The following is a 26,818-nucleotide window of genomic DNA, read 5'->3' as shown; positions in this document are numbered from 1 at the left end:
TCACTCAAGGTAAAGCCACCAGCAAATAAAAGGATGCTGGGAAAACTAGTCAAAGGCAAAAGCACTCTTCTGAAGATATAGTATAATCAGGTCTCGTACTATTTATTTTATTCTGCATTCTTGATGATCAGTGTGATCCCCTGTGTGACTGACTTCTCTACCTTAACAGAGCTGCCTCTCACAGTGCAATGCCCTGTAGAAACACATGCAATGCCAACCCTATGATTTCCTTAGCAATTACCTGCAGCGATGATTTTAATCCAATATGTGAAGCACACATGGCAAATAACATAAAGGAGCTAAGAGCAGAAGTAGAATTGCTCACAGAGAGGGACTGGGGAAGATCATGCAGAGAACAGATCCCATTAAAACAGCCTGTGACATTCCCAAGTGAAGCTATTCCATAGTACGAGTTATTTTAAACACTTGTGAGTCACAAATGTATCCGATCTACAGCTCTCTGATATTTGACAAAGATGAGCAGCTAATAGACCAGTGTGCTGCTGGAGGCGCTTTCAAAAGACGAGAAGAGATCTTGAGTGAGATTATTTTTTTCTCGTTCACACAGTTACGCAATATTGACAATGATGAAAATACACTTAGGCCAATCAAACCCTTTTGGTTTCTGCCCTTTGAGTGTTTGAAGAGATATGAGGCATATCTGTCAGAATACTGAATAAAATGCCCATAGGTAGAGCTGTGAAAGCTAGGCTGGAGGAGGGTTTCTTCTACCACTGTATAGGTCTCCCTGCCTAAAAGAGTATATCGTTTATTTTGGTTTCAATAGACAATTTCGATGCACCCCACTTAGAATACAATCTAGGAGAATGACTCGGCTGTGGTGTGAGGCAGTGTGAGAGAAGCACGGACAGGTACTGACACCGACCTTCTCCTGGTTAAAGGAGTCCATCCTCTTCATGGCTGTATCCAGAGCAGTCATGGACTCCAGGAAGGCCTGGTCCTGTTCACACAGCGGGTTACTGAGCAGGTCACCTGAGATCTTCACTGCTGCCTTGGACATCGCTGAAAGACATATAAGACAGGCAGAGAATATTAGTATCCAAATGGTAAAACTGGTCCTGAAAAAGAGGGAAATGGGAAGGGAGGGAAGGAGAGAGATATAGAGAGAAAGAAAAAAAGCCATAACCGAATAGAGAACGGAGGACTGGAGAAACATACAGGTAACTGCCAAAATAAAGGAAACAACTAAATAAAGTGTAATTGGGTCACCACAAGCCGGAACAGCTTCAATGCACCTTGACATAGATTCTACAAGTGTCTGAAACTATTGAAGGGATGCAACACCATTCTTCTATGAGAAATTCCATAATTTGGTGTTTTGTTGATGGTGGTGATAAAAGCTGTCTCATGCGTCGCTCCAGAATCTCCCATAAGTGTTCAGTTGGGTTGAGATCTAGTGACTGATATGGCCATGTTATTTAGTTTACATCATTTTCATGTTCATCAAACCATTCAGAGACCAGTCATGCCCTGTGGATGGGGGCATTGTATAATCCTATAGCCATGGTAGCCAAAATAATTGCCTGCGCAGAAATGTTATACATGAGCCTTCCCTGAGCATGATGGGATGGAACCACACCTGTGTGAAAGCCCCTGCTTTCAATATACTTTGCAAATATATAACTTACTCAAGTGTTTCCATTATTTTGGCAGTTACACGTACAATCGGTATTATTAATGTTTGGCCTGGTTTGGCTATTTGGCACAGACATGCTTGATGGGCATGGCTAGCAGCAGAGGTGAGTACCCGTGCCAGGACTGACACTGTGGGCATTTGACAGACACAAAAGTCAAATAAGCGAAAAGCAAAAGTAGGATAGAGAATTAGCAGCACCAGTTGGAGAGAGTCGAGGGGGTGGTGGGCTCGGCTGCTGTGATGAATATTCACAAAAGCACTGGGAATGTGTGCAAATGTTTCTATAGTGCCAACGCCAATTACAGTTAATCTGCACTCCTGACACTTTATCTTAGACACAGAGCACATATCGGATCACCGCATCACTGTCAAAATAAATTAGCTGCACTGGGGACATACAGAGAAGTTGATAAGACGTAAAGTAAAATAAAAAAAACCACATCAAACTCAACTGAGGCCTCTGAGCTCTGAGGATCGGGTAAAGACACATTACAAAAAATGTAATTAAGTATGTTAAAAAAAAACAGCTTTTCTGTGTACCTCAACAACAAAATGGTGTGGCCGCATATCGATCATTAGAAATATTAATGCGAGTAGACTGATGATTGTCAAACTCAGCCAATGGGCCAACCAGACATCATGTTCTATAAGAAATTATAAACTGGGTGGTTTGGCTGACATCTGTGGTGTATCAGACCGTATACCACTGATATGACAAAACATTTATTTTTACTGCTCTAATTACTTTGGTAACCAGTTCATAATAGCAATAAGGCATCTCGGGGGTTTGTGGTATATGGCCAATATACCACGGCTAAGTGCTGTATCCAGGCACTTTGCGTTGCGTCGCGCATAAGAACAGCCCTTAGCCGTGGTATATTGGCCATTTACAACACCCTCCGTGCCTTATTGCTTAAATAGCAAGCTTTTTTTAAATTGTCTGTTTGAGATACAAGTTTGAGGTGGGTTTTTTAAGTGTTTTTTTTCTCCAATGTATACTTTGGCCACAAATACGAGTATAGAATGAGTCAGCAACATTATTTAGGTATGAGAATATGAACTTTTAAAAGTGTGATTTTCACTGGACAGTTCAATTTTAATTCCATAGTGTGTTCTATTTTTAGTTAGGTAATAAAGATTTGTGTTGCCAATGGTATAAATGGCTTGTGGCCAGTGATATCCTGACTCTATACAGATTCATCTCTAATGACTTGTGGACTTGCCCCAGAAGAGCCCACAATTTCATCGTCTTACTTTAAATAGACTAGACAAATGATTGCCATTATGAAATGCTGTGTGGAGCACACTGTGCTGTGCAGGCAGGTCCACTCTTTGTTGTTTGGTGGCAGTTGGTGGAGAAAGGACCTGCGCAACAGATGGAATCCATTAATTATAACAAGATGTTGACAGCTCTGATACTTTGAGGCATCATCCCATATTCCAGAGCACAAAGCAGAGGAAATGAAGAAGCCCCTCACTCCCCCATCCTTCCCCTCTCCACCCTCAGAGTAGATCACTACCAGGGGCAATTTCTGCTACTGCTCCTCCCAAAGATACCCATTTCCATTTCCAAAAGCTCCAACAAAAAAATAAATATCTTTCTTAGCAGTAGAAATGTAAAACAGAATGTAAGCTGAAAGCTATGAGTAGGAAGAGTGTGAGAAACATTGCTTATTTTTAAGGGCTACTGAAATTAGGGTAACCTCATTTTCCAAAATTGCACAAGAGACATTGTCCCTGAAAAACCTGACAGGCAACAACAATTAAGGTGTCAGTAAATGTATGCCGAGCGTGTGAAGGAGATTAATTGAACGAGAGAAAGCTAATGATTTAAAGAAGATTTGTACATGAAAGAAAACATGATCAGTGGGAATGTTTTTTCCAGAGACTGATCAAAATATGAACACTGTGTCAACAACACACCTATATCAGCCTCTGTGCTTTTCTTCATGTCTTTGTGGAGCTTCTTTGTCTGATCTTCCAACCTGTAAAATAAGGGAAACATAGTTTTTTCAGTTCAGATTCTTGGATATCACAATACTACAGCATATAACATTTGGTTAGTATCAGTCCAAGTATAGTTACGCATCTACAGAGCAAACTGACAGTAGGATCATGTGTTTGCATTAAGCGGCTAGGGCAGAGGGCAGTACAGAAAAAGGGTCCACTGTGTGCAGCCTGATCAAATCACTAATGCCTATACAGAGCTCACTGACAGTCTTACTGGGATCGCAGTCCAACAAGAATGCTACAAATAAACACCTACAAAATAACCTACAGTACATTCGGAAATGATTCAGACCCCTTGACTTTTTCCAAATTATGTTACGTTATAGCCTTATTCTAAAACTGATTGAATTGTTGTTTTTTTTCTCATCAATCTACACAGAATACCCCATAATGAGAAAGCAAAAACAGGTTTTTAGAATCTTTTGCAAATGTATTAAAAATAAAAAAATAAACTGAAATATCCCATTTACACAAGGATTCAGACTCTTTATTCAATACTTTGTTGAAGCGCCTTTGGGAGCGACTATAGCCTTGAGTCTACTTGGGTATGACGCTACAAGTTCAGCACACCTGTTTTTGGGGAGTTTTTCCAATTTTTCTCTGCAGATCCTCTCAAGTTCTGTCGGGTTGGATGGGGAGTGTCGCTGCACAGCTATTTTCAGGTCTCTCCAGAGATGTCGATTGGGTCCGGGCTCTGGTTGGGCCACTGAAGGACAATCAGAGTCTTGTCCCGAAGCCACTGCTGAGTTGTCTTCGCTGTTGGAAGGTGAACCTTCGCATCAGTCTGAGGTCTTGAGCAGGTTTTCATCAAGGATCTCTCTGTACTTTGCTCTGGCATCTTTCCCTCGATCCTGACTAATCTCCCAGTCCCTGACACTGAAAAACATCCCCACAGCCTGATGCTGCCACCACCTTACTTTACCGTAGGGATGGTATCAGGTTTCCTCCAGACGTGACGCTTGACATTCAGGCCAAAGAGTTGAATCTTGGTTTCATCAGACCAGAGAATCTTGTTTCTCATGGTCTGAGAGTCCCTTAGGTGGCTTTTGGCAAACTCCAAGCGGGCCAAGCGGGATGTCATGCCCCTTTTACTGAGGAGTGGCTTCCATCTGGCCACTCTACCATAAAGGCCTGATTGGTGGAGTGCTGGAGAGGTGGTTATCCCATCTCCACAGAGGAACTCTGGAGCTCTGTCAGAGTGACCATCGAGTTCTTGGTCACCTCCCTGACCAAGGCCCTTCTCCCTGATTGCTCAGTTTGGCTGGGCGGCCAGCTCTAGGAAGAGTCTTGGTGGTTTCAAACTTCTTCCATTTAAGAATTATGGAGGCCACTGACTTCATGGCTTGGTTTTTGCACTGACATGAACTGTCAACTATGGGACCTTATATAGACAGGTGTGTGCCTTTCCAAATCATGTCCAACAATTGAATTTATCTTCAATCAAGTTGAAGAAACATCTCAAGGATGATCAATGAAAACAGGATGCACGTGAGCTCAAAGACATTTCTAAAAACCTGTTTTCACTTTGTCATTATGGGATAGTGTGTGTAGATTGATGAGGGAAAAAAATATTTCATACATTTTAGAATAAGGCTGTAACTAGGGATGCATATGATATATCGGTGAACTAGATGTCTAGATTAACGCCGATGTTGAAGCTGACGTGCATACCTATATAGCGTAGTTTGCGCTACACGTGCAACACAGCATTCATTACCTAGCTCACAATATCTGCTGTGTGGATCGAGCAGTCAAGAAGTCGAGCAGTCATTTGAAAGATTAAGAACATTTCAGCGAGAGAACTGAAAAGGCAAAATCCATTAAAGCCAAGATAATGGAATTCATTGCCCTTGACAATCAACCGTTCTCTGTCGTGAGTGATGTTGGCTTTCGCCAACTGGTCGAGCACTGGTACACACTACCAAGTACGCTATTTGTCAGATGTTGCCCTAGCGGAGTTACACAGTCATAGCGTCACTGCTGTTAGCTTCAAGACATACATACTATGGAACGCAGTTTGGGTCTTTGCATGTCAAAAAAGATACAGTAGCACTGTCAAAGCTTTACAGAAAAAGTCTGCAAACAAGCAAACAGAGGCCACGAACGATGCGTTTCCAATACCGCGTTGGTAATAAAGCATCATTTGTTCGACCGCAACTTCTGGGGTAGCTAGCTTTAGCTTGGTACCTAGCTAGCACCAATACAACCAGCCTGAAAACAATGACCAGTAGAAACTGCAATCAATTTTCATTATTCTTAGCAATGATTTAGGAATCCTTGTGAGCAAGTATTAGCTAGGTTGCCACTTGTTGTTCGCCTATTGAAATTGAACTTCAGTTCATTCAAATAAATAGCTAGCCAGCTACTTAACTGTGTTGCCCAAAGCTAACATTATAAGCAGCCAGCTAGCTTCATCTGGCTAGTGAGTCTTGACCGGACTTGGTTACCAGTTGTGAAACTAGCCACAATAAGGATTAGGCACAATAGTGGACTTTGAGGTTAGCCTTCAAAATCATTGACAGAGATGCAAATTAATACAAATAGTAGAGTTATGCCATACTTTTATTTTGAAGGCTAACCGCAAAGTCAACTATTGCGGCTAATCCCTATTGTGGCTAGCCTCACATAGATGGGTCCGACCACCATTAATCAAATAAAAACTGGTCTTATAAATTAGGGTTATTTTAGATGATGATAGTTAGCTAGCTAACTATAGCTACTGAAACAGATTGTTGCTTTGCTATGTTTTTGTTTTGTTTGCATCCATGAGCTAGCTAGCTTTTTCTTTTAATGACCAGCAATCTAGGTGCGCAAGACAACTTTACCAGCATCGTAGCATACGTACTGATGAATTGTTGTGGCATGTAATACAAGTAATAATTATTACACATTGATTACATTGTGTAAAAAATGTATGAACACGTTAAATTGAGACGTGCAGTCATATTCATATCCTGATTGGTCAACAAGCTTATTTGACACGTCAAAGAGTGTTATCTACTGGTCATTGTTTTCTTTTTTGACACGCAAAGACCCAAACGGCGTTCCATAGCAAAGACCCAAACAGCGTTCCATAGCAAAGACCCAAACAGCGTTCCATAGCAAAGACCCAAACGGCGTTCCATAGCAAAGACCCAAACAGCGTTCCATAGAAATCCAGGTTGAGAATGAAACGACTGAACAATGAAACCACACAGCAAGTAAGTGAAAGAAATAGGTTTTGATTATGTTTTCCTGGTAATGGGGACATACGTAACTGCCAACAAAATAACTTTTTAGTCAGTGTGGTGTGTTTGTGTAACCTTTATTTAACTAGGCAAGTCAGTTAAGAACAAATTCTTATTTACAATGACGGACTATCCTGGCCAAACCCGGACGACGCTGGGCCAATTGTGCCCTGCCCTATGGGACTCACAATCACGGCCGGATGTGATATAGCCTGGATTTGAACCAGGGACTGTAGTGATGCATCTTGCACAGAGCCTTAGACCGCTGAGTCCATGTGTTAACTATTTAACTGTACTAGAATGCTTAAAAGGCCGCTAGAATTTTTAATATCGATTATCGCTACCGTTTCGTTTTTTTGGGCAAGGAAAATATCGGATATCGGTATTGGACAATAATGTCATATCGGTGCATCACTAGCTGTAACGTAACAAAATTCAGAAAAAAGTCAAGTGGTCTGAATACTTTCAGAAGGCACTGTATGAACTGGAACATTCAATACGATTACAAATTGCATTGATTTGATATAAAACACACTATTATGACATCCCTTTAGCTAATTAAAAATACTAGGATTGCTTCATGTTTCGGTCAACTAAATTCTGGCATATAAGCATTTATGTCTTCAATCATCCCTCCTCATTCATTCAAATGATGGGTGTTAAAATAGCAATTAAGAGAGTACGGAGGCTGTATCGTGTGTCGTTCATTATATCAATTAAGGGAAACGAGGGACTGTTTAGCAACTCCCAGGAGACTGCTGTCACATTAGTTTTCAGGGATTCATTAAGGGAGGGGGACTGAAAAAACAACAACGCTTTTCCCATTTCCTTGTCCAATCTGTGTTATCTGACAGGAGGCAGGAGAGTGTGAAGGCTGAGGAGGGCTCTTCTGGATCTCGGCCAGGTGTGCCAGAGGTCTGTTCCTACAAGGTGTTAATGGATGCCTGCTGAAACAGCTGCTGCTACTCTCTGCTTGGTGCCCCAACAGTTTGCCCTCTACTGCCGCCAACAGCCAGCCTCTCTACACTCCCTGCTGCTATGGTATAATGCCATAGGAGTATGGAATAAGCAGCTGATCTCAGCTAAAAAATACAAATACTGCTCTGGGATTAGAGATGCAAGACTTAATGTGGAAGGCATTGGATGATAAAATAATTTGCCAAATTGGACTCCGAGAGGTCTTTAAAATAACACTGGTTATATTTCCAGCCAGATTAATAGAAATATTGAATTCAACAACAGTTCAAAGAGCTAGATGGCAGAATTACGTTCAGTAAGAGTTCCTGATATGGATCTGAAGGGAGTGCCAAGACGTCTGCATATGCCTGCTCCTCTTACTCATCATGTGTAAGGTATATTGTGGTGCCACGTCTCCTACTCAACAAAACCTTGAAGCGCTCCCACTCAGTCTGCAGGCCCATCGGGGAGTCTCTTTAACCTAAGACACACAGCAGGGGAGGGCCTCCTATGTGCTAGCTCACGGAAGGTCTTGGGCAACAGAATGCTCTGAACACTTCTCTACTTGGTTTCACACAAACAATCTATATTGTGTAACCCAACTCAGTTCTGCATGGGTCTGAAAAGAGAGATGTGAAAGATTGGGTCTAACATTGTCTTTCCTGTTGAAAACAATATAAATGTTGATGTGGAAGTCTAAAAACCCTGAGATAACACGCATGTGTGTTCACCTCCACAAATCAATGGAATATTTGCACTTAAAATGGCAGTCATAATGCTTTGTGGTCTGTGTCAGTTCAGTGTTCGTCTGCAATGTGTTTTTTTTGCTGCAATATTGACGCACAGTCATAATACATATGGGAAACAGAGCACAAATTAAATCTTTAACAAACTTACTTTTGGAGCTTGTCATATTCTCGTTCAAAGTCTCTTTCAACCTGTAAAAACACATTGAAACTTATTGTTAGATATGAACACAAAGATGATAATGTTGTGTCTGTTCAGTCAATGTTGTCCCATTATAGTCCTAACACGTGCTTACCAAATACTAAATATCCCTGCTATTGGAGAGACAGGCCAATTACACAGTAACAGAATTACACTGACTCAGAATCTCAAATATAAAATATATTTAGATTTGTTTAACAATTTGTTGGTTACTACATGATTCCATGTGTATTATTTCATCGTTTGATGTCTTCACTATTATTCTACAATGTAGAAAATAGTCAAAATAAAGAGAAACCCTTGAATGAGTAGGTGTGTCAAACTTTTGACTGGTACTGTATATGAAAGTCAATCTCCTCATGTTCCGCAAGTTTGGAAATCACAGAGCATACTATGCCTTAATTTCCCAAAAATATAGGCTCTTAGCTATGGTTGAAAAGCTAGTGGTAATTTACTAAACTTACCGGAATCTTCAGTAATTCTGGTAATTAACAGAAAGGCAATCTACTGTATCTTTGGTAATTTATACTTGAATAACTTTTTTGAAATGATTAATATATACAGGAGCATTCATTTTTTTATATCTGTGTTTATATTGTCTATGAGTCTCTAGTAGATAGACCATATTATTCAAGAGAAAATAGCCATATTAATTTTTTTAAAGCACCATATCAACAATGGCATTATTTTCTATTAACTCTGCAACTCTTCCAACTTTGGACTTTTTTCACAACTGCCATGAGATTGACGCCAAAACATTGACAACAAATACATAGACATAGTAAAATAAATAAGTTTGTAAACTAATATTAAGGATATTTGATATTGGCTGAAACCCTAATTTAAACACCAATGGTATTCATTAAGTTCATGGTTAATATTTAGGAAAATATTTTACAGCTTTCTCATTCAATTTTTGTTAATTATTTCAGACATTTTACATGTGATAAGGCCACACAGAGGGCCAGAGATAATTACAGACACCTGTGATAATCTGAAGTACCCAAAAGGGCCACTAGATGTCTTGTGATAGATTCCTTAAAATCCTTGAAAGACACTAATATTGTGGTGGTTTACTGGTCAACTTCAAAAGTTTCCAGTAATATACCCTCCCTTTGCAACCCTACTCTTGGCTTTCATTTGACACCCAATTTGATATGGAACTTGTGCTCATGGGTCCTTTTCGATCGAAATGCCCAACAATAAACCCGTAATCTGAGCAGACTGGCTCCCCCTTGTCCTTGGACAATTAGAAGTCACTCCAGTTCCTCTAATTTGTTTCATGTTTTTAGTTCTAGAGGTCTGGTTGAAAGCCCACACCCTCCTCTGCCTCAGATCAGACTAGACTGATTGAACAGGCCAGCGCTGATTATGGAGGTAGCAGGGGTTCCTTTTTTGTGGTTCTGTGGGCTTCTGGATAAACAGGCAGCTGCCCGTCTGTCACCGGAGGGAGGGCTGTCCACAGGGCTCCCTGTACTCTAGCCCACTCCCTGGGTCTGGCCTGGGATGTCACAGGAAGCTGCCCAGGAGCCTGTTCTTACAGTCTGCCGCTGCTGGGCCACAGTCAGTCAAATTACTGTGGAAGTGGTTTTCCCCTAAGGAGGGTGCCCACTCACTGGCAGCAACCTCAGCCTCATCATATGGCTTGGACAAATTGACACCCGACAGACTCACTTGCCCAGGTTCATTGATGAGTAACAGTAACTTGTCTGACAATTTGCTGATGGTTACCTCTAGTACACTATGCTCATTTTGTGAACCTAGACTCATACGCCTTATACAATATCAATATATTTCTGAAAATCCAAGGGTAACAAGTGAAAAATGTAGTTGGTCACATTTTAAACAACATTTCTGAATGTGCTGATTATAGGCTCCTTTGGAGAATCAATAATTGGAAGTAGAAGCTGGGTAACTGCTCTCCATTAAATTCTGTGGGACCTGAAACATTGTGTGAGGTTTATGGAGTCACTCCACAGGCCACATAGACACAAATTAAGCCTAACTCCTTCACTGCCCAGTACAGTGTGTGGATAGGGGTGCTCTCCCTCAAAGCTAAATCCATAGTTTAAAAGCTAAACCTGAATTTGTCTTCCAGAAGAAAATGTTGATCCTCTTCCAGAGCCACCACGGCATTTCAATCTTCGTCAGAAGGACACTCATATTTAAAACACACAGCATACATTTCTAACAGCAAAATGCAAATGATTATTTTTAATTGGTTGGGCCAGAGTGCCTAGCCTTAAGCCCATTAAAGAGGTACAAATATCAAGCTTGGATTGTTGCAGTCTGAAAGTCTCTCACGCATCAGTAAAACAGAGAGTTGTTGTAAGATCCCAGTATGCCTCTATACAACAACAAGCTAAATAAAGCCTGGTAGCGAGTGTCTAGCGAAATTATACATGATTTCATTATCTATTGTCTGGTTTCATTGGTGTTGAAGGTGCAACACTAATGGAAGCTCTTATGTTGGCATGTTAGATCATTTTTGTAAATTAGGGACAGGGAGAGGAGAGAATACTGAACACTTACTGTTTTGGAAACAATCTGCTTTTTTGGTTGTCCAATCTTGAAGGGCATCCTAGAAGCAGACAAAATGATAAATTGGTGGGACAGACACATACATGTACAACCACATTCTGCACATCACAAAGACAATCTAACACATCCAAACACAGACATTTAACTGAAATGAGAGGCATTTTTAAAGGGCTGGCAGACCACAGCAGGTACTCTGACTGGTAGGTAATAATGTGTTGTGAAGTGGGACCAAGTGAACAAGTGTATCCTATGGCTAAGTCACAGCCAGCCAAATGCAATTCTGTTAACCCCTGGCCTTGTGGAGTGCGTTTCAGGAGCCCTGTGCCTTCACTTCCTGTCACCACATCTGGCTTCCATTGCTAGCGGATATCACTAATTAGAAGTTGCAGTTCCCTCTGCTCCTAGTGACTTTCCTGCACCCCCCAACCAATCAAACACAGGCCCACATCAAACACAGGCCCACATTTGATTTTATTTTATTTGAGATAATGGGCATAGCCTTACAGATTGCCGTGATTTGAGACTGCAGAGGCAGTTCACAATGAATCACTCTGCACTCCTTACAGCCCCCAGTCAGTCTACAGCCTAAGCCTATGGTTTATTAAAAACTTAAACGCCGGTATGATGACAAGATCCAAGGTTAGCCTACTCATCGTTTGATAGAAGATTTCAAGATTCACAAATTGTATTAATGGTGTAGTGGTTAGATTAAGCATTAGGCTACATCCATATGCAATTTTCCTCTATATTAATTAAATTCATGCCACTGCTGGCAAAAAAATGTAATTTAAAAAATATTGATATATATTTAAGTCCGAGACAAGCTTTTATATGGAGTCGTTGGCTCAAATGACTGGAAGTCTATGGGAACAGCGAGCATGTCATTGCGCTAACACTAGTAGCAATGCACACTAGAGGTTGACACGGGAACAGGATTCCCGCAGATCCCACAGGATTCCGGCAGGAATGGGAGTCAAGTTCTAGAGTCAAGTTCGGGACAGTACAGGACAAGATCGACAGTCCACAGAAACTAACAGCACATAAATAGTTCTTATTCTTACAAGCATTTCACTACACCAGCAATAACATCTACTTAATATGTGTATGTGACCAATACAATTTGATGAAAATGAAAAAAATAATGTAGCCCTAATATAGTTTACTTAATAAAAATATATAAAATATATAATGGTCATTTATCCCATCCCCCTATCATCAGCTCACACTAACACATCAGTGCACAGTCACTACTTTACCTCAGATGCCAACATAGGTCAGTGAATGACGAAGCTTGCAAGAGAGGAATTGCGTTCATCCGACTCTGGGTAAGTATAAGGTCTGCCTTCATTGCCAAAATCTCGTAATGTGGTTGTTCTCAGCTGTGTGTGTAGGGCAGGCACTGTCTCGTGAGCGTTGAGCAGTTGCCAAATGGAGCAGTTGCTATGGCTACTCACACACTCACACACAGAGCGCGGGACAGAGATGAGCGGCTAACGGAGGAAGTTATTTCTGATTTCTGTGCGTAAAAATTAGCACGGGCGGGAATGATTTTTATCAGGATGGGACCCGAATGTTCTGGGGTTATAACTTTTGAACAAGTAAGAGAAACATTTTGACAGGATAAGAAGAGACAGGAACGGCTTTTCACACACCTGTGTTAACCTCTAATGCATCCACCTACCCTTGCCACCAATGCTGAAAAAAATCATAGGGGAAATGCTGATACATAAAATAGGCCTACACTGTGACATCTGATGCTAGTTTTGATAGGTAACGGCATCTTTTCTTAATGACATTAGTTTTTTATCCACCTGAAACCAACTTTCTAAACCATGTCGCGCTACATAAGTTGTTACTTAAATCACCAGAATGATGGAGAATCCACGAGGAAGAAAACTTTGTCTTTATAGAGCCACTGCACATGGCTGTAGGATGTCATTGACGTGACACTAACAACATCCAAGGCACATGATGGACGGTTGCCATTGACAGGCTCAGTGAGGCAGCAGCTGCATCAAAAGAAAGGTGTGTAGACTAATGAGATGGAAAGGAGAGGGTGTGAGGTAGGGCAGCATTGTGCAACCAGGAAACGCCACTGATGTGTAATGTGGCAGTTCCCTTAGATGACGGCTCAATCAGAAATCCCAATACAGCCAAGAGACAGGAGGGAGTATTAAGTCCCTGTCAAACTAACCCTGGTAAAGCTCTAGGAGAAAGATGCTTTTGATTCCCTTTCTGTTTCCCAGAGTAAAGCAATGTTAAGAAAAAAATAATGTATCCCATTCATAAACCACTGTGTCATATCAGATCAAGTCCAAATTCTAAGGTTGAAATGGCTGATTTCAGGAGGAAAACATACTTTCACCTATGTCATACTTCTGATGAGCCAACACCATCATGGTGTTGTCACCCACTGATATTCCTGTGGTCTTCAGGGTGACTCATCTTAATTACATGCAACGCATCACCAGTCCACTACGGCAGTAACTAGGCCTAACTATCTGAGCAACAATCTGGAGACTTTGCAAGGACTATTATGCTATGTCAACTGTTTGTTTAAACATGCAGTAACTTTCCAATAAAGAAGGGAAGATCATTAAGGCAACAAGGCCTGCTAGAGCTCTTGCAAAACACCCTGACTGTAGCTTAGGCTATATCTTTAACCCTTCAATACAAAAGATCTTGGCCAAGTAGAACATGCAATCTAGCCCACTGTAACACAATAGGTCACAGACTGCTGTTGTTAATAAGTATACTTAGCCTATGTGGACACTGCCTTATTTGCTCAAATTCCCAAAGCGATCCAGAGAACGGGAGGCTATATAGAGGGGTAGAGGAAGGAGGATGGTGTATGCTGTGGGAATCGTTTGTTATGTTTCTTCACACACTGTGCCATTTTAGTAGAGACCTGTACATTTAGAAACTTTGGTTAGCAATAAGCCCTGATCCCATGACCTACTCAAAGGGCAGGAATGACACAGCTTGCACAGAGCTACATTAGGTAGGCTAACTAGAGAGCACAACCTTCTCTCTTATGGACAGACTTGCAGCTTATTAGTCTAAGTGAACACTGCACAGTGATTACAGCAACCCCACCACTATTTTGGTAAAAAGCTGAGGGATAGGGCTGGAGAAACGTAACAACTCAAATTCAGGCCGAGCTACGGATGCAAGGACTGACCAACCATGATATCAGAATTATAGTTATAACTGTGTGTTTCTATATAGTGTTTACATTGTTTACAAAGATTGGATTAAAGCAAGCTTATATTTTGGATTCTGATGTGATAGGACAGTTGAACTAAGCTAATGAGGCATTTATAAATTATATTCTTCAAGAATCAAGGATTAAGCTGTTTCCTTACAGACGACACTAGTCTAGTCTAGACGTATGCATGCCCAGAGAAACAACAGTCTTATTTACCATCACAGCTATTGGCTCTGCATGATACAAATACAGAAATTATGCTGCTACAACTAGAACAAATGAATAAGTTGGAACTACACATGTGTACGCCATCGGCAAGGCGTACAATTAACTGGGGCTATTGCAAGGAGTACAGAAGACTGGTTGAGGACATTAGGAGTGAGATTTTTCTGATGACCCCTGAGTCAAATCACTCACGTCATAGAAGCTGTAGTGAGGGCCTGACAGGAAGCATCAGTCAGCAAAGTCCATAAAGGGCTCTTTCACTGGACAGGACCTTATGCTTGGCTGTGCCTTCTGATGGAAGCGTGGCCTGCCAGCTATTGATCCTCAGCCTCAGCTGTGTGACGCTATCTTGATTATTTCATCACTGGCACATTATAGCCATGCAAATGGGGGGCAGTCACAGAAGCACAAGAAACGACCGAAGATCTCCACCCAATAAGTCCCCTACATATATCAAAGACAGGTCTGAAGGGGTGGGGGCTAGATAATGTGTATGGAAAATGTACTGTTCTGTATAGCCTGTAAGGGTATCTAAACATTTAGGCTACGGTGAAATGCTGGCTGTCAAGCAAGTTCCTCCTGCCTAGCTGGTAACGTTTCTTACCTAGCGAGCGAACGTTAGCTAAGAATGTAACTCCAAAGTTGACAATGTAAACATTGGATTTAAATTCCTTAGCTAGCTAACGTTTCTTGGTACTTGCACGAAACGATATCTGATAACTAGATGGTAGATTAGCTAAATTATTTAATAGTTAGTTAGCTGCTTACTTAATCTAAAAAGCTGAAGTAAGCAAGCCAACAGCTAGCTTGCTAAGGTAGCTAGATTGCTAATGTAAATAGATAGCTAACGTTAGGTCCCTAGCTAGGTGCGCTTATGCTAGCGTTTGAAAATGAGTTGACGATTATGCAAGGCAACCAATACTATTCGCTATATCTATTACGACATTAGCCACATAGCTCATTTGTATAATATATTTGTAAAAAGCTTGATCAGTTCTAGATTACTTTACTGAAAGCTAAGCCACACAGCCTAAATTCGCAAACTAACAATTTAGCTTTTTTATTTTTATTTTTTTAGCTAACAATTGAGCTGTCGCTAACCTCCACAATGTCACTTGTCGAGGCAAACTGTTAGCTTGAAGGTGAATTCGTCTTTCGTTAAGATAGCTGTTTTATCGAAATACATACCAGCTCATTTTGTCTGAATTTCTAATCCAGTTTCAATGGGCAGCTATTCTCTCAGCATCCCCTTTCACACAAAATAATAGATTAAGTAATCAGGAAGTGGCTACGATAGTTTGTGTTCACGTGGGGGTCAAGGAGATTTTAACTACGGAAAGCAGAAAGGCCTGCACGGCACACTGGGTAACATGGATAAAAAATAGAGATCGATCGAGATAAAACTATTTCTGTGGGATTCTCTCTTCAGAATGTCATTTTTTAAAAGTTTTAAATGTTATATTATAGTTTAGAAAATAAATTATGCTTCTGATAGATTAGCTCAAATCAAGGAAAGATCAGAAATAAAAGAGATCCTGGACCTTGAGGATTTCGTCCTGGTCTCTGTTGATTTCAGCCCAGATGTGGAAGCATGGAGATAATATATCTATATGGATTGAAGTATGATGCCATGCCAGTGGGTGTAGGCAGATCCCATTTTCAACGTTCTTTAAAACCTGTGTGCCTAACAAAATGGTAATTCCATAGTAGTCTACATCTGTTGATAGGCATATAACATAATGTTTCAGGCCTATTCCTCCACCAAATCAAATATAATTTGAGTCTGTGTACATTCTGAAATGTTTTAAATAAGAATGTTATCTTTAATATATATATATATAATACTGAAAATGGTACGCACACAGTTTCATTTTCTTTATTCAAGTACTTTACATAGAAATAACAAAAACAATTGCGTTACAACAAACTGAAGTGCCAAGTTAACAATGAGGGGAGTACATCTCCCCACCACAAAAGGATAATACATGTCATTACAATATTCAGAATTTATATTAAGACCTTATTATAAGGTAATAGAAAAACATGAAGTAAAAACATCCACAAATTTTTCAACAAGACCTCTTGTTTTCTTTGAAAAGAAGCCAACAAAAAAAACAGTTCTCAAATCCTAGTGTGATTTTCCAAAATGTCCATATTTGTATTTCCGCAGTTTGCCCCATTTTACTAACGTTTAATGTTTTTATTGTAATAATTATTTCCATGCATAATAAAATTAAAATAATTGAGCACCACCTTTAGAACCTTAGGGTCGCTCTAAACATGTTTGGAACCTTTTCGTGCACATGCAAACATGAAGATATAATGAAAAGGAAACAGGAGATAACAAATACAATTTTCCCCAAAACATTTGAGTGCCATCTGCCAAAGGTTAACCTACTCTACTTAATATGGACCACATTGACCATTTTTGGAACCATCCTCAAAATAAGCATTTGGGATAGCAATCTATCATCAACTTCAACAGTTGCAGCATTTTTGGGTCATTAAGATGAGAAGAGCTGCCAGTCATTTATCCTAGTACAAGAGTGGCCATGGAGGTTTTGTTTGGAACGTTTACTTTCAGTCTTTAATATTCTTGCACAAAGGCAGCTTTGTAGTAAATGAAAAGTAAGTAAACACAGACATCAGCACAGGGCCATCTTGAGCCGTAAGCTGACTGAGGTCACATTTACGTTTGTTGCTTCTGTGGAGTTCTCATTGCATATTGTTCCTAATCACCCAACCATGCAACCTAATTTGGCACAAACATGACTGTTAAGGTTGGCTTGGGTCCAAGACTGAGCCCAGAACCATCAGGATGATGAGGAGAAGATATGAAGGGAGCTCTCTTATTTTAATCTCTTACACACACAACGTATCCTCTCAAATCATACCAGAGCGAGATGAAAACAAAAAGGAAATCAGTCTAGAAATAGTTCAGCTGTAATTGACATGGTAATGTCGACTACTGAAAGTACTTTGTTCAGATCATGGGGGACAAACAAAGCAGTATTGAATCATGATTCATGAGGACAGTTTTTACTTTCAGATATTTTGACAGTGGTTTGATATTTAACAGTAATGTGAAATAAAAATGTTCAATTGTTATATGTAATATAGACCATGCTTTTACACTGTGCAATTTGGATTAATCAGAGATGTGACAGATGACATCCAGTTTACAATGTTGTAATTACATGTCTTTGGGTGACAGATAGAAATATGATGGCGTATTCTCCTCTCTTCCGAGCACAACTTCCACTCTTCTCACCGAGATATAGATAAACACAGTATTCTTTAAAACCAAATCTCATCCAATACCAGAAACTCAACATTTGAACCTTCAGAGACGACCATCAAATCCACAGGGCTGCTATATGATCTCTGAAAACTGTCTTTGTTATTCTACCCTTACTGAAAGGCTTTTCTTGCTGAACCATGCTGGCTGAATTAAAAAGTACAGAATAATTCAGAATGTATTTTGCTCATTCTCTATGGTTTTTACATACCATGTACCCTTAAAAGAATGAAGACATCATTCTAAAGCACAAGATGCTTAAACAACATTTAAAACCATCAAATTATGTCAACACCAAATCCTTGGAGACGTTCGGTGTTCACTGATATAGATTATGTTTGCCCTTTCCACCTGAGATCCAACCCTGTCTCAGCTGTTGAGAATTATATCCCCTCAATCACCCAGAAAAGTTCAGATGGGTTCACTTGCTTGTGTACACACTTTCGACATTAAAGGCAAGAACTGAATGAAGAAATTCAAGGGTTCCAATCCATACAGTTTTTTATACTTCACTTAGTTTACGGCAAATCACACTTCAATTGATACAGTTTTGATTCAATAGAGACCAGTGTTATTTGAGTGTCATTATAGATAGACTGTAATAATCTACATTCCACTTCTATATCCTTTATTTTTCCACTTTATTCATGAACAGTTATCAATCCTTTTAAAATTCCCTCAATACATCGAACTAGCTCAAGCAAAGTCCAGGAAATAATAATAATTGTCACCAAGAATACAAGTGTCCTAAAATGCACATCAATAAAGCCATTGATTTACATAATAAGTGAGATGATACTGTATGTGTGAACTCGCCAACACTTTCAGACAATGCAAGGAGTCTGCTAATTTACCCATTTACAGTAGATGAACTGGAGAAAGACTCTCTGGGGCCAAATTAATTGGAAAATGAGTGGACACTCGCCAGGAAGCCTAGCAATGAAAACAGTTTTGTACAGGAAAGAAGGAATATGGCCTTGGAAGCACATCGGAGAATTTTGTGTTCTCTGAGAACAATGCATTTGTAAATTCTCATTGTTGACATTTTCAATCAAGATTTCTGAAAGTGTTTACTATCAGGCACATCTATGACAATAAGTAATCCATATCAAACACACAGAGAACACATTCGACTGTGGTGCAGAAATGATTTCACACGGGGCCTGATGGGACAGGAGGGGAAAATAACTGTCCTTTCAGGGGAAAGATATCCTAGAAAAACATCAAGACCACAACTGACAAGAGCATTGAGCACAGTGAAGACAACAATCTAATGTAGTGGATCAATTGCCAAACAGTTTGGATTCACATCCCTGCAATGACTTGTATTATCCATTATTAGCTATACCTATACAGTGTTATAATTTGTGAAACTACTTGGTTAATGGTTTTATAGATTTGACGCATTTGAGCACATTTTTAATCAGTATGACCTAAGAAATTCATTTTCTGAATCTAGAGCCAATCAAGTAGTGTATAGCCTTCAGTCAATGCCAGACTTGGCATTTGTACAATTGTATATTGCTTTACTGATAAAATAAAAATGATAATTTGTTTTGCATAATTATCTTTTTTCATATATTTGACTGAACTTTGGAATCCGATACATTACAGGTTTGTTTGCAATTGAAATACACACGATTTTGGTTCAAAAATGTTTTTTTTGTTTATTTATTTTATTAAGAACAAATTAGTGTTTCCTCAAACCACTCCCCACTTACAGTCCTACAGTAGGTACAAATCATATTAGATTGTTTTGAAATGGAAGATAAGGCACCCAATTTGGCACTGTCTCAATGCTCCAAAGTCTTTAGCAATGACTTGTTTTCACAAAACACTCTGCAGTATCATTACTTTAGAGGGAGCATTTTAAGACACCTTCTGCACAAGCATTCAGTCAGTTAGAAATGTGTGCATTTTTATATAGTGTACATCTAAATACAATTGCACACAAATGCACAATTTAATACTGAAGTTTCCACAATCTGAGTACACAAGTTTAAGTAATATACCTGTATACATCTCTCACTGTAGAAAAAAAATCCCTAATTTCTAAATTCAGAATCTCTCAAAACAGTAGGAGGTGTAAACATGGAAATATCATGTAGATTCTATGGTAGTTCTTACAGGTGTTGCTCATCGTAACAATATGCAAAACATTTGCGTCCCTTTCATTTGACAATATCTCTAATTACATGCATGTAGCTGGCAGGTCTCTGTCAGTGAAAGCGCAGATAAAAGACCCTCTAATTCATCTCTGCTTTTATCCAGATGTGTTGTCGGCTTGCAATAGCTTACAGAGGCAGGCATTTCAATGTTTCATTCTTTTTCCCTACGCTCTCAACATTTTATTTCAAGATTGGTCGAATGTGTCTTAAATGCACTTATAAATATGACCAAGAGGAGTCTTCGGAAGATAGATGAAAGCTACATAAAACACTCTTACTTAAAATATATATATTAACTTAAAAAGAAATATATATATATATATGTTTATCTTGGACATTTTAGTAGGCTATCTTTCATGGATGTGTGTAATTTGTAGTGAACATGTTGAAAATGTGTCATTGGTTCAATGACACATTGGTTCATGGTTATTTACCATTCATGTTGCAATCCATTTCACTGAGTGTACATCAGACCACAATAGTTTACCACCAAATACTGGTCCATTGACCACAGGATCATGTTTGGATGGACAAAGCCAATGATCCCTGGGCTTTTTAACGCTCATGTTTTGAGCTTATAGCAAAATACTTTTGAACCATTGAACTGTAACTGTGATGCAAATAATTGCAAAAATGCTACTAAAATCAAAACTATTTTTGAGTATTTTGCGGCTACCAATCTGCCTCAAATCAATGTCGGAAACATAGTTTATGTCTTTGTAATGTTTGGTTAATCACAGGCACAATTAAGAAAACAAACATAGTCATTATTATCCCCATATGTTTGGCACATTCTGTTGAGAAACAATAAAAAAACAATATAATTAAATACTTTTTCAACAAAAAGACAGGCAATCGAAAGTGCAGTAAATAAGGTATCAACAACAGTACACAAATACAACCAATTGCACTTTTAACAACCAGATGAAATAAATGCATACATCCCAAACATAGCTCACCTTATTCTACGCCTAGTTGTAATTCAGTCTCAACCCAATTGTACAAAAATGTTAGAATCCCTCCTCAGTCAAGATTCTTGGTGAATTTCTCAGAAAACACAAGACATGATATGACTTCAGAAACTTGAATTGAATTCTCAATGATATGCCATGTCCTCTTGGACAGCCGGTGTCATGATGCCCATCTGCTTGCTGGCATTCACACAGTTGTTGGCCGCCCCGTCTATGTCCTCTCCTTACCCTACTCTTACAACAAAACAAGCCCATCTCCAAATAGAGGAGGGAAATATTACCTGGAATTAAAAATTAGGAGAATGTAAGAGAAAAAGTGAGAGAAAGAGTCATCTATTTGTCTCATTGTGGATAGGACCTTTCCTCAGTCTTATGTTAGAGCAGGGTGATGATCCATCCTAAGCACAGGTAGTGACAGTCATGATGTTGCCACTGCTGGGCCCTCCACTGCCACCACAGGAACTGGGGGGTGAGCTGTGGCTGCCAGCTGCCCCACTCCCCTTGTCGGCCGGCTTCTTGTCCTTCTGCTTGAGGTGAACTTTGGCATGTCTCTTGCGCTCGTCACTCCGGGCAAACTTGCGTCCACAGAACTCACAGGAGAAGGGCTTCTCGCCCGTGTGCGTGCGGATGTGGGTGGTCAGGTGGTCACTTCGGCTGAAGGAGCGCATGCATATGCGGCACTGGAAGGGTTTGTGACCCGTGTGGATGCGGAGGTGGCGTGTCAGTTCATCTGAACGGGAGAAGCGTCTGTCACAGTTTTCTGCTGGGCAGGCATGTGGCCGCTCATGCACAGGGGTTTTGCTGGGTCGGTTTGGGTACTTCCGTGGTCGGATTGGTTTGAGTGTTAGCGTCTGTGGTGGCTGGTGGTGTTGAGGAGCAAGCTGCTGCCCGCCAATGAAACCTGGATGAATCTGCTGCTTGTCTTTGAATGCTCGAATGGTCTCAAGTGGTGTGATAGGTGGGGGGTTGACTCTAATTGGGTCCATGGACTGGAAGGGCTTGTGCTCCATCACACCAACCTCACCCTGATGATGGAAGAGGTTGTAATCTGGGATCATGGAGAAAAGGCTCCCATCCATGGAGGGCTTGGAGGTGGTGTGATAGTCATTGCTGGGGTAGCCGAGGGCAGTGCTGGTGGCAGGGCTGTGGTGGAAGGAGACCTGGTCCTGGTACAGCTCACTGCAGGTGGAATAGGCGGGCAGTGGTGGACCGTACACTTGCTCCATGTCTGAGGACTGGCCGCCCATGCTGGCCCCAGAGGACGACGTCTGTGTGGTGATATTGCCAGGCGACGGGGAGACACCCAGGATGCCAGCACTTACTAAACTAATGATATTGTTGTCTGAACACCAGCCGGAGCCCCCGATTCCACCCGACGGAGGAGTGTCGAAGGCAAACTTCCCCAGATAGGTGACGGTCTGCCCACTGCGGTTTGACTGGAAGCTGGAGCCATACTGGATCTCTGCGGTTCCCTTATCACTTCCCATCCCCAGATCCATGATATTATCTGGATGACAGGGAAACAAATGAAACACATTTTAATGAATAGTTCACCCAGCTGTTATAACATGAAAATAAAATACAACTAAAAGCAGAACCTGTTAGAAAAAAAACATACATGAAAATGTGCAGTACAACTAGTGCAGAAAACTTTTTATAAAGTCTAGAAGCTACTACGCTAGTCTACTCTAAATATGAACTTGCTTGATTTCAGTCAGAGTCCTCGATTAGTCCGAAATTCAGCTTCTCTGCATATCTCTGCATATAGTCTGCCAAGAAAATATCATAAAACAAAGCAGCCCAATACAGTTCATAGGAAAAAGTGAGCTGTGCTGTCAGACCTGCAAGTTTATCCACTGACTTGTGCATCTGAGACAGTGTTCTCTCTCTCAGATCCCACAAGCTCTCATAAATCAAGACCTAAACACCCCCTTTGATCCAGTCATTATATGTCTCACAGGAGGACAGCCACACTGAATGGCAAGATCTGATTTCCACACAATAGGGTGCAAGCCAGACACCACTGCTAGCATTTTCACAGATGCATGCATGTTCAATGTAGCTGCGTGGGTTGATATATCTACTCAAAATGAGGAAATTCAACTGTAAAGTATACATCCTACTCAGATCATTGGGTCAGCTATGCACATCTGGTCATAGCAATGCACATTTGGCCATCTAGCTAAATGTTATGTCCACACTAACTTTCTTGCTCTTTTGTCAGTGTGTTTTTCACTAGTACTGTAGTAGTCTGTCTTAGGTATTATATAATATCAAATCAGACACCTGCAATGAAAACATCCAAATGAATGCAGTTTTTGCACAGTTTTGTGCAGAAAATGTAACAGAATTCATACATCAACAGAGATAAATCAGCCAATCATTCACGTCACAATAAATTATACACAGGGGTGCTTATATATTCAGTCCCAGTAATTACTGTCTGTTTACCAGAATTTGGCTAAGGGCAAAGCATGATGAAGCAAACAAAACCAAAATTACATACATTTCGCACAACTATTCAACACATGAGGTTATATTTGAATTGTTGTGGACATGAAGTAGAAGAAAACAAGCCTAAAAAAATAGCCAATGCTTAGGAGTGTGTTTCATCATGTAGGCTATTGGAATGCAAGGCAGACACCATCTTGCTGTAATCTTCCTCAATATTTTGATTTGTTTGAGTTAAAATAAAATGTAAGCTGTGTCACAGATGTTGCTCTAAATTGAACTGGTGTTATAACTTTGGGGTAAATATTGTGAGAGAACACCACTTGCACAAGGACCTAACACCTGGATCTAGGTATTTCAAACGGTTGCTCATCATAGGGAATAGCTTATCACAATGTGTGTGATTTGAATGAAAATATCCAGTCGGATAGGATCTGACATGAACATGTTCGATTATCATACATTGATGGCTACCTGGCAAACACTTGGCTAACCTAAGGTGTGAGGCATGTCAAAGGGTCTTCATCTCCATTACGTTTTTCTAAAATCGTATTTATTTCCAATTAGTTATAAGAACAATGCTGTATCTCTGAGTATCGAGAGGTGATAGGCCTACTTATATCAGAGCAAATGTCGTTTTGCTACTGTACTAGGGCACCGGGACGGTAATGATAGAACATATATCAATATTAGAATTAGACGTGGTTGGTGCTGTGTCTTCAGTCATATATTTGTAAAGGATATCTATAATTTTGCCTACATTTACATTGCAATGTAATAGTTCTAACATATTGACGAATAACAAATATCCATAGATATTTGATAATCAATATCGATTATATTTGGACAATTGTAAGTATTCATTGATGAACTTATAAACAATACTGACACTACAGATGGCTATATAATTCTGTAGTGAAATAGTTAGACTACGCATTATATTTAATTAAGTTATTCAAGACTGTATAGGCCTTTATCTTTAGCTTGCGGCTAACCACAACTCTAACAACAATTAGGCCTATTTATTGTCAAATGCATTCATTTTTGAGTGACACACTTTCAATAGGGTACCATACAATTCATCGTGTGTTGATATACAGTTCCGAGGTCCAATTGAAATGTGCTATATGGTACTTCTGGCTCTAAATTTGAATAAAATATGTTGGTGTGTCTGAAGCATATTTGATCTGAAAACATGTATGTGCTGCTATCAAGGTTCGTTTGAATTATCATATTAAAGTAGGCCAACGTGTTCTTCTATACTTCACTTTAGAATTGACAAACACTTGCATTCATTTTTAACAGAAGACATGATCATGTTATGTCACACATCTCTGAAAATGAAAGTTTCTGTCCACTGGAGACTTGCATTCCAGTGAGAACCTAGAAATACATTTGTATATGTAGCCTAATCGTTATGGTCGTGTAGAATGCTATAAGGCTTATAGCCTAGCATACTCGGGAGGCTAGGCATGGGAAAGCTTGAAATGCAGCGCCGGTCGAACGCCCACTATATAGGGGATGGCCATGCCACCTTAGCCCAATCCAAAAACAATATCTAAATTGTCGACAAATATACAAACAATTATTAATGAATTGATTAATTTAATGTTGACTAGACATAATGAATGTATGCAACTGTCGTTTTGGTTACAGTGGCACATTTACGACGATCAATCAACAAAACGATGGCTTCAGTTTAATATAACAAAAAATATCTAGGCCTTTCATACCAGTTCAATTTATGTTTTGGTGAAAAGGCTTAGATGTATGATTTTTTTTATCTATGAATCTTTATCTATCTATGAATCTTACGCCAATTCGGACGTTTGTATACTTACTTTCACTTTAAAGGCATGCCAATCATTTTGTGTAAGTTTTCACCAGAGCAGATAAGTTCATGATACTATTCATTACTGTTTGACCTTACATGACATTTGCAGGTTGTGAAATCGTGACGTTTAACTCATAGGCTTGGACATCGTTAAACTACGCATCATATTTCTGGCATAAATGCTTGCCTCTCATATGGTTAACACTAACAGCACTTGTTTTACATGTCATCAAAATAGTAGATTCTAACCTTTGTGAAATATGCTATCAAAAACAAGATCAGACTCGATTCAAATGAGATCGAGTCAGTGCGTAACAGCCCGAAGCGCAAACAGGTGCCTAGAAGATGTTCGCGGCGCGCGAGCTCCAAGACAACTGTTGCGGTGCCTGCGTGCTCTCCACAGCTGAGACGCGCTGTAGTTAAAACAGAGCCTTGATAGAACAGAACACAATCACATCACAAACAAAGTAAACTATTCTTACCTGTATTCATTTGCGAGTAGTGGTTTATAGAATCCGTATTGGTGAAAATGTTCATAGACGTCGGAATGTCCTCTTCTGGGTAAAGACTGTCAGGAATCGTGTTTATTAAACTGCTCATGGTAAGAGGGAGCTTGTCCGCTAGTTTCCCTGTCATAGCAGTTATTTAGTCTGACATAAATGACAAGGTGCAGGTGTCCGAATAGATCACGAACAGTGTTTTCAAATAGAAAACACAGTAGATGATGATCTATAAGGATTAGAGAGAGGAGGGGAAAAAAATCCTAGATGTTGTAGGCTATCCAAGTTCCTTTCAGAGACAGCGTTGATATCTCTCCGTTGAGATACAGTCGAACTGAATAGTCACAGGCAATTGTTATTAATCTAGTCTACAATGATTCCTGCTTTTTTGCTTGTTGGGAATTTAAAGTCTGTGAATCAATGAAACGGTGGTGGTTGCACAAGTGTAGCGCTGATCTGTATTGTTCGTATAGGGAACTCCAGCGCTTGCTGGTATTAAATAGGGGGACGGAACATTTATGTGACGTAGATGACCATTTATGGATACACAAAGCCAGACCGTACATAACACGTCACCAATGGAAGCACCTCATAGTGGAAACATTAGAGTCTGTTGCAGAAAGACAGTCTCAAGCGACGGATGAGTTCCGTGGAGCGAAGCCTGTTTTGGTCTACTGTGCTACCTGTAGACTAACTCACATTTTATAAAGTTTTCAACCAATTGGCATAGCTTTGTAATTAAGCATGTTGTTTGAGACACCTGAAACCCCACCTCTTTAAGGAATACCTAGGATAGGATAAAGTAATCCTTCTCACCCCCCTT

At 40.0% G+C, this 26,818-nt stretch overlaps 2 protein-coding genes across 2 annotated transcripts in view; both read right to left on the bottom strand.

The window, feature by feature from the left end:
- Positions 1–16,095, bottom strand: part of bin3 (bridging integrator 3) — a 38,430-nt gene extending 22,335 nt beyond the window's left edge. The window contains exons 1-5 of the mRNA XM_046350643.1: positions 15,962–16,095; positions 11,332–11,380; positions 8,749–8,789; positions 3,581–3,642; positions 887–1,023 (exon numbers count right to left, since the gene is read on the bottom strand). Of these exons, the coding sequence (XP_046206599.1) occupies positions 887–1,023; positions 3,581–3,642; positions 8,749–8,789; positions 11,332–11,380; positions 15,962–15,969 (297 nt within the window). The 5' untranslated portion in view covers positions 15,970–16,095. The remainder of the gene's footprint in view (positions 1–886; positions 1,024–3,580; positions 3,643–8,748; positions 8,790–11,331; positions 11,381–15,961) is intronic.
- A 540-nt stretch (positions 16,096–16,635) lies between these two features.
- Positions 16,636–26,450, bottom strand: egr3 (early growth response 3). Its single transcript, XM_046350635.1, has 2 exons — positions 25,978–26,450; positions 16,636–22,717 (listed from the first exon to the last, which is right to left on the bottom strand). Exons 1-2 carry the CDS (start codon positions 26,129–26,131, stop codon positions 21,609–21,611), a joined length of 1,263 nt encoding a protein of 420 aa, XP_046206591.1. The 5' UTR covers positions 26,132–26,450; the 3' UTR covers positions 16,636–21,608.
- Between the last annotated feature and the right edge of the window lie 368 nt (positions 26,451–26,818).

This window comes from Oncorhynchus gorbuscha, linkage group LG05, assembly GCF_021184085.1.
Source record: "Oncorhynchus gorbuscha isolate QuinsamMale2020 ecotype Even-year linkage group LG05, OgorEven_v1.0, whole genome shotgun sequence".
NCBI classification, from domain to species: domain Eukaryota; kingdom Metazoa; phylum Chordata; class Actinopteri; order Salmoniformes; family Salmonidae; genus Oncorhynchus; species Oncorhynchus gorbuscha.
Note: the sequence above shows the minus strand (reverse complement) of the source record. Positions and strands in the feature narration are given on the sequence as shown.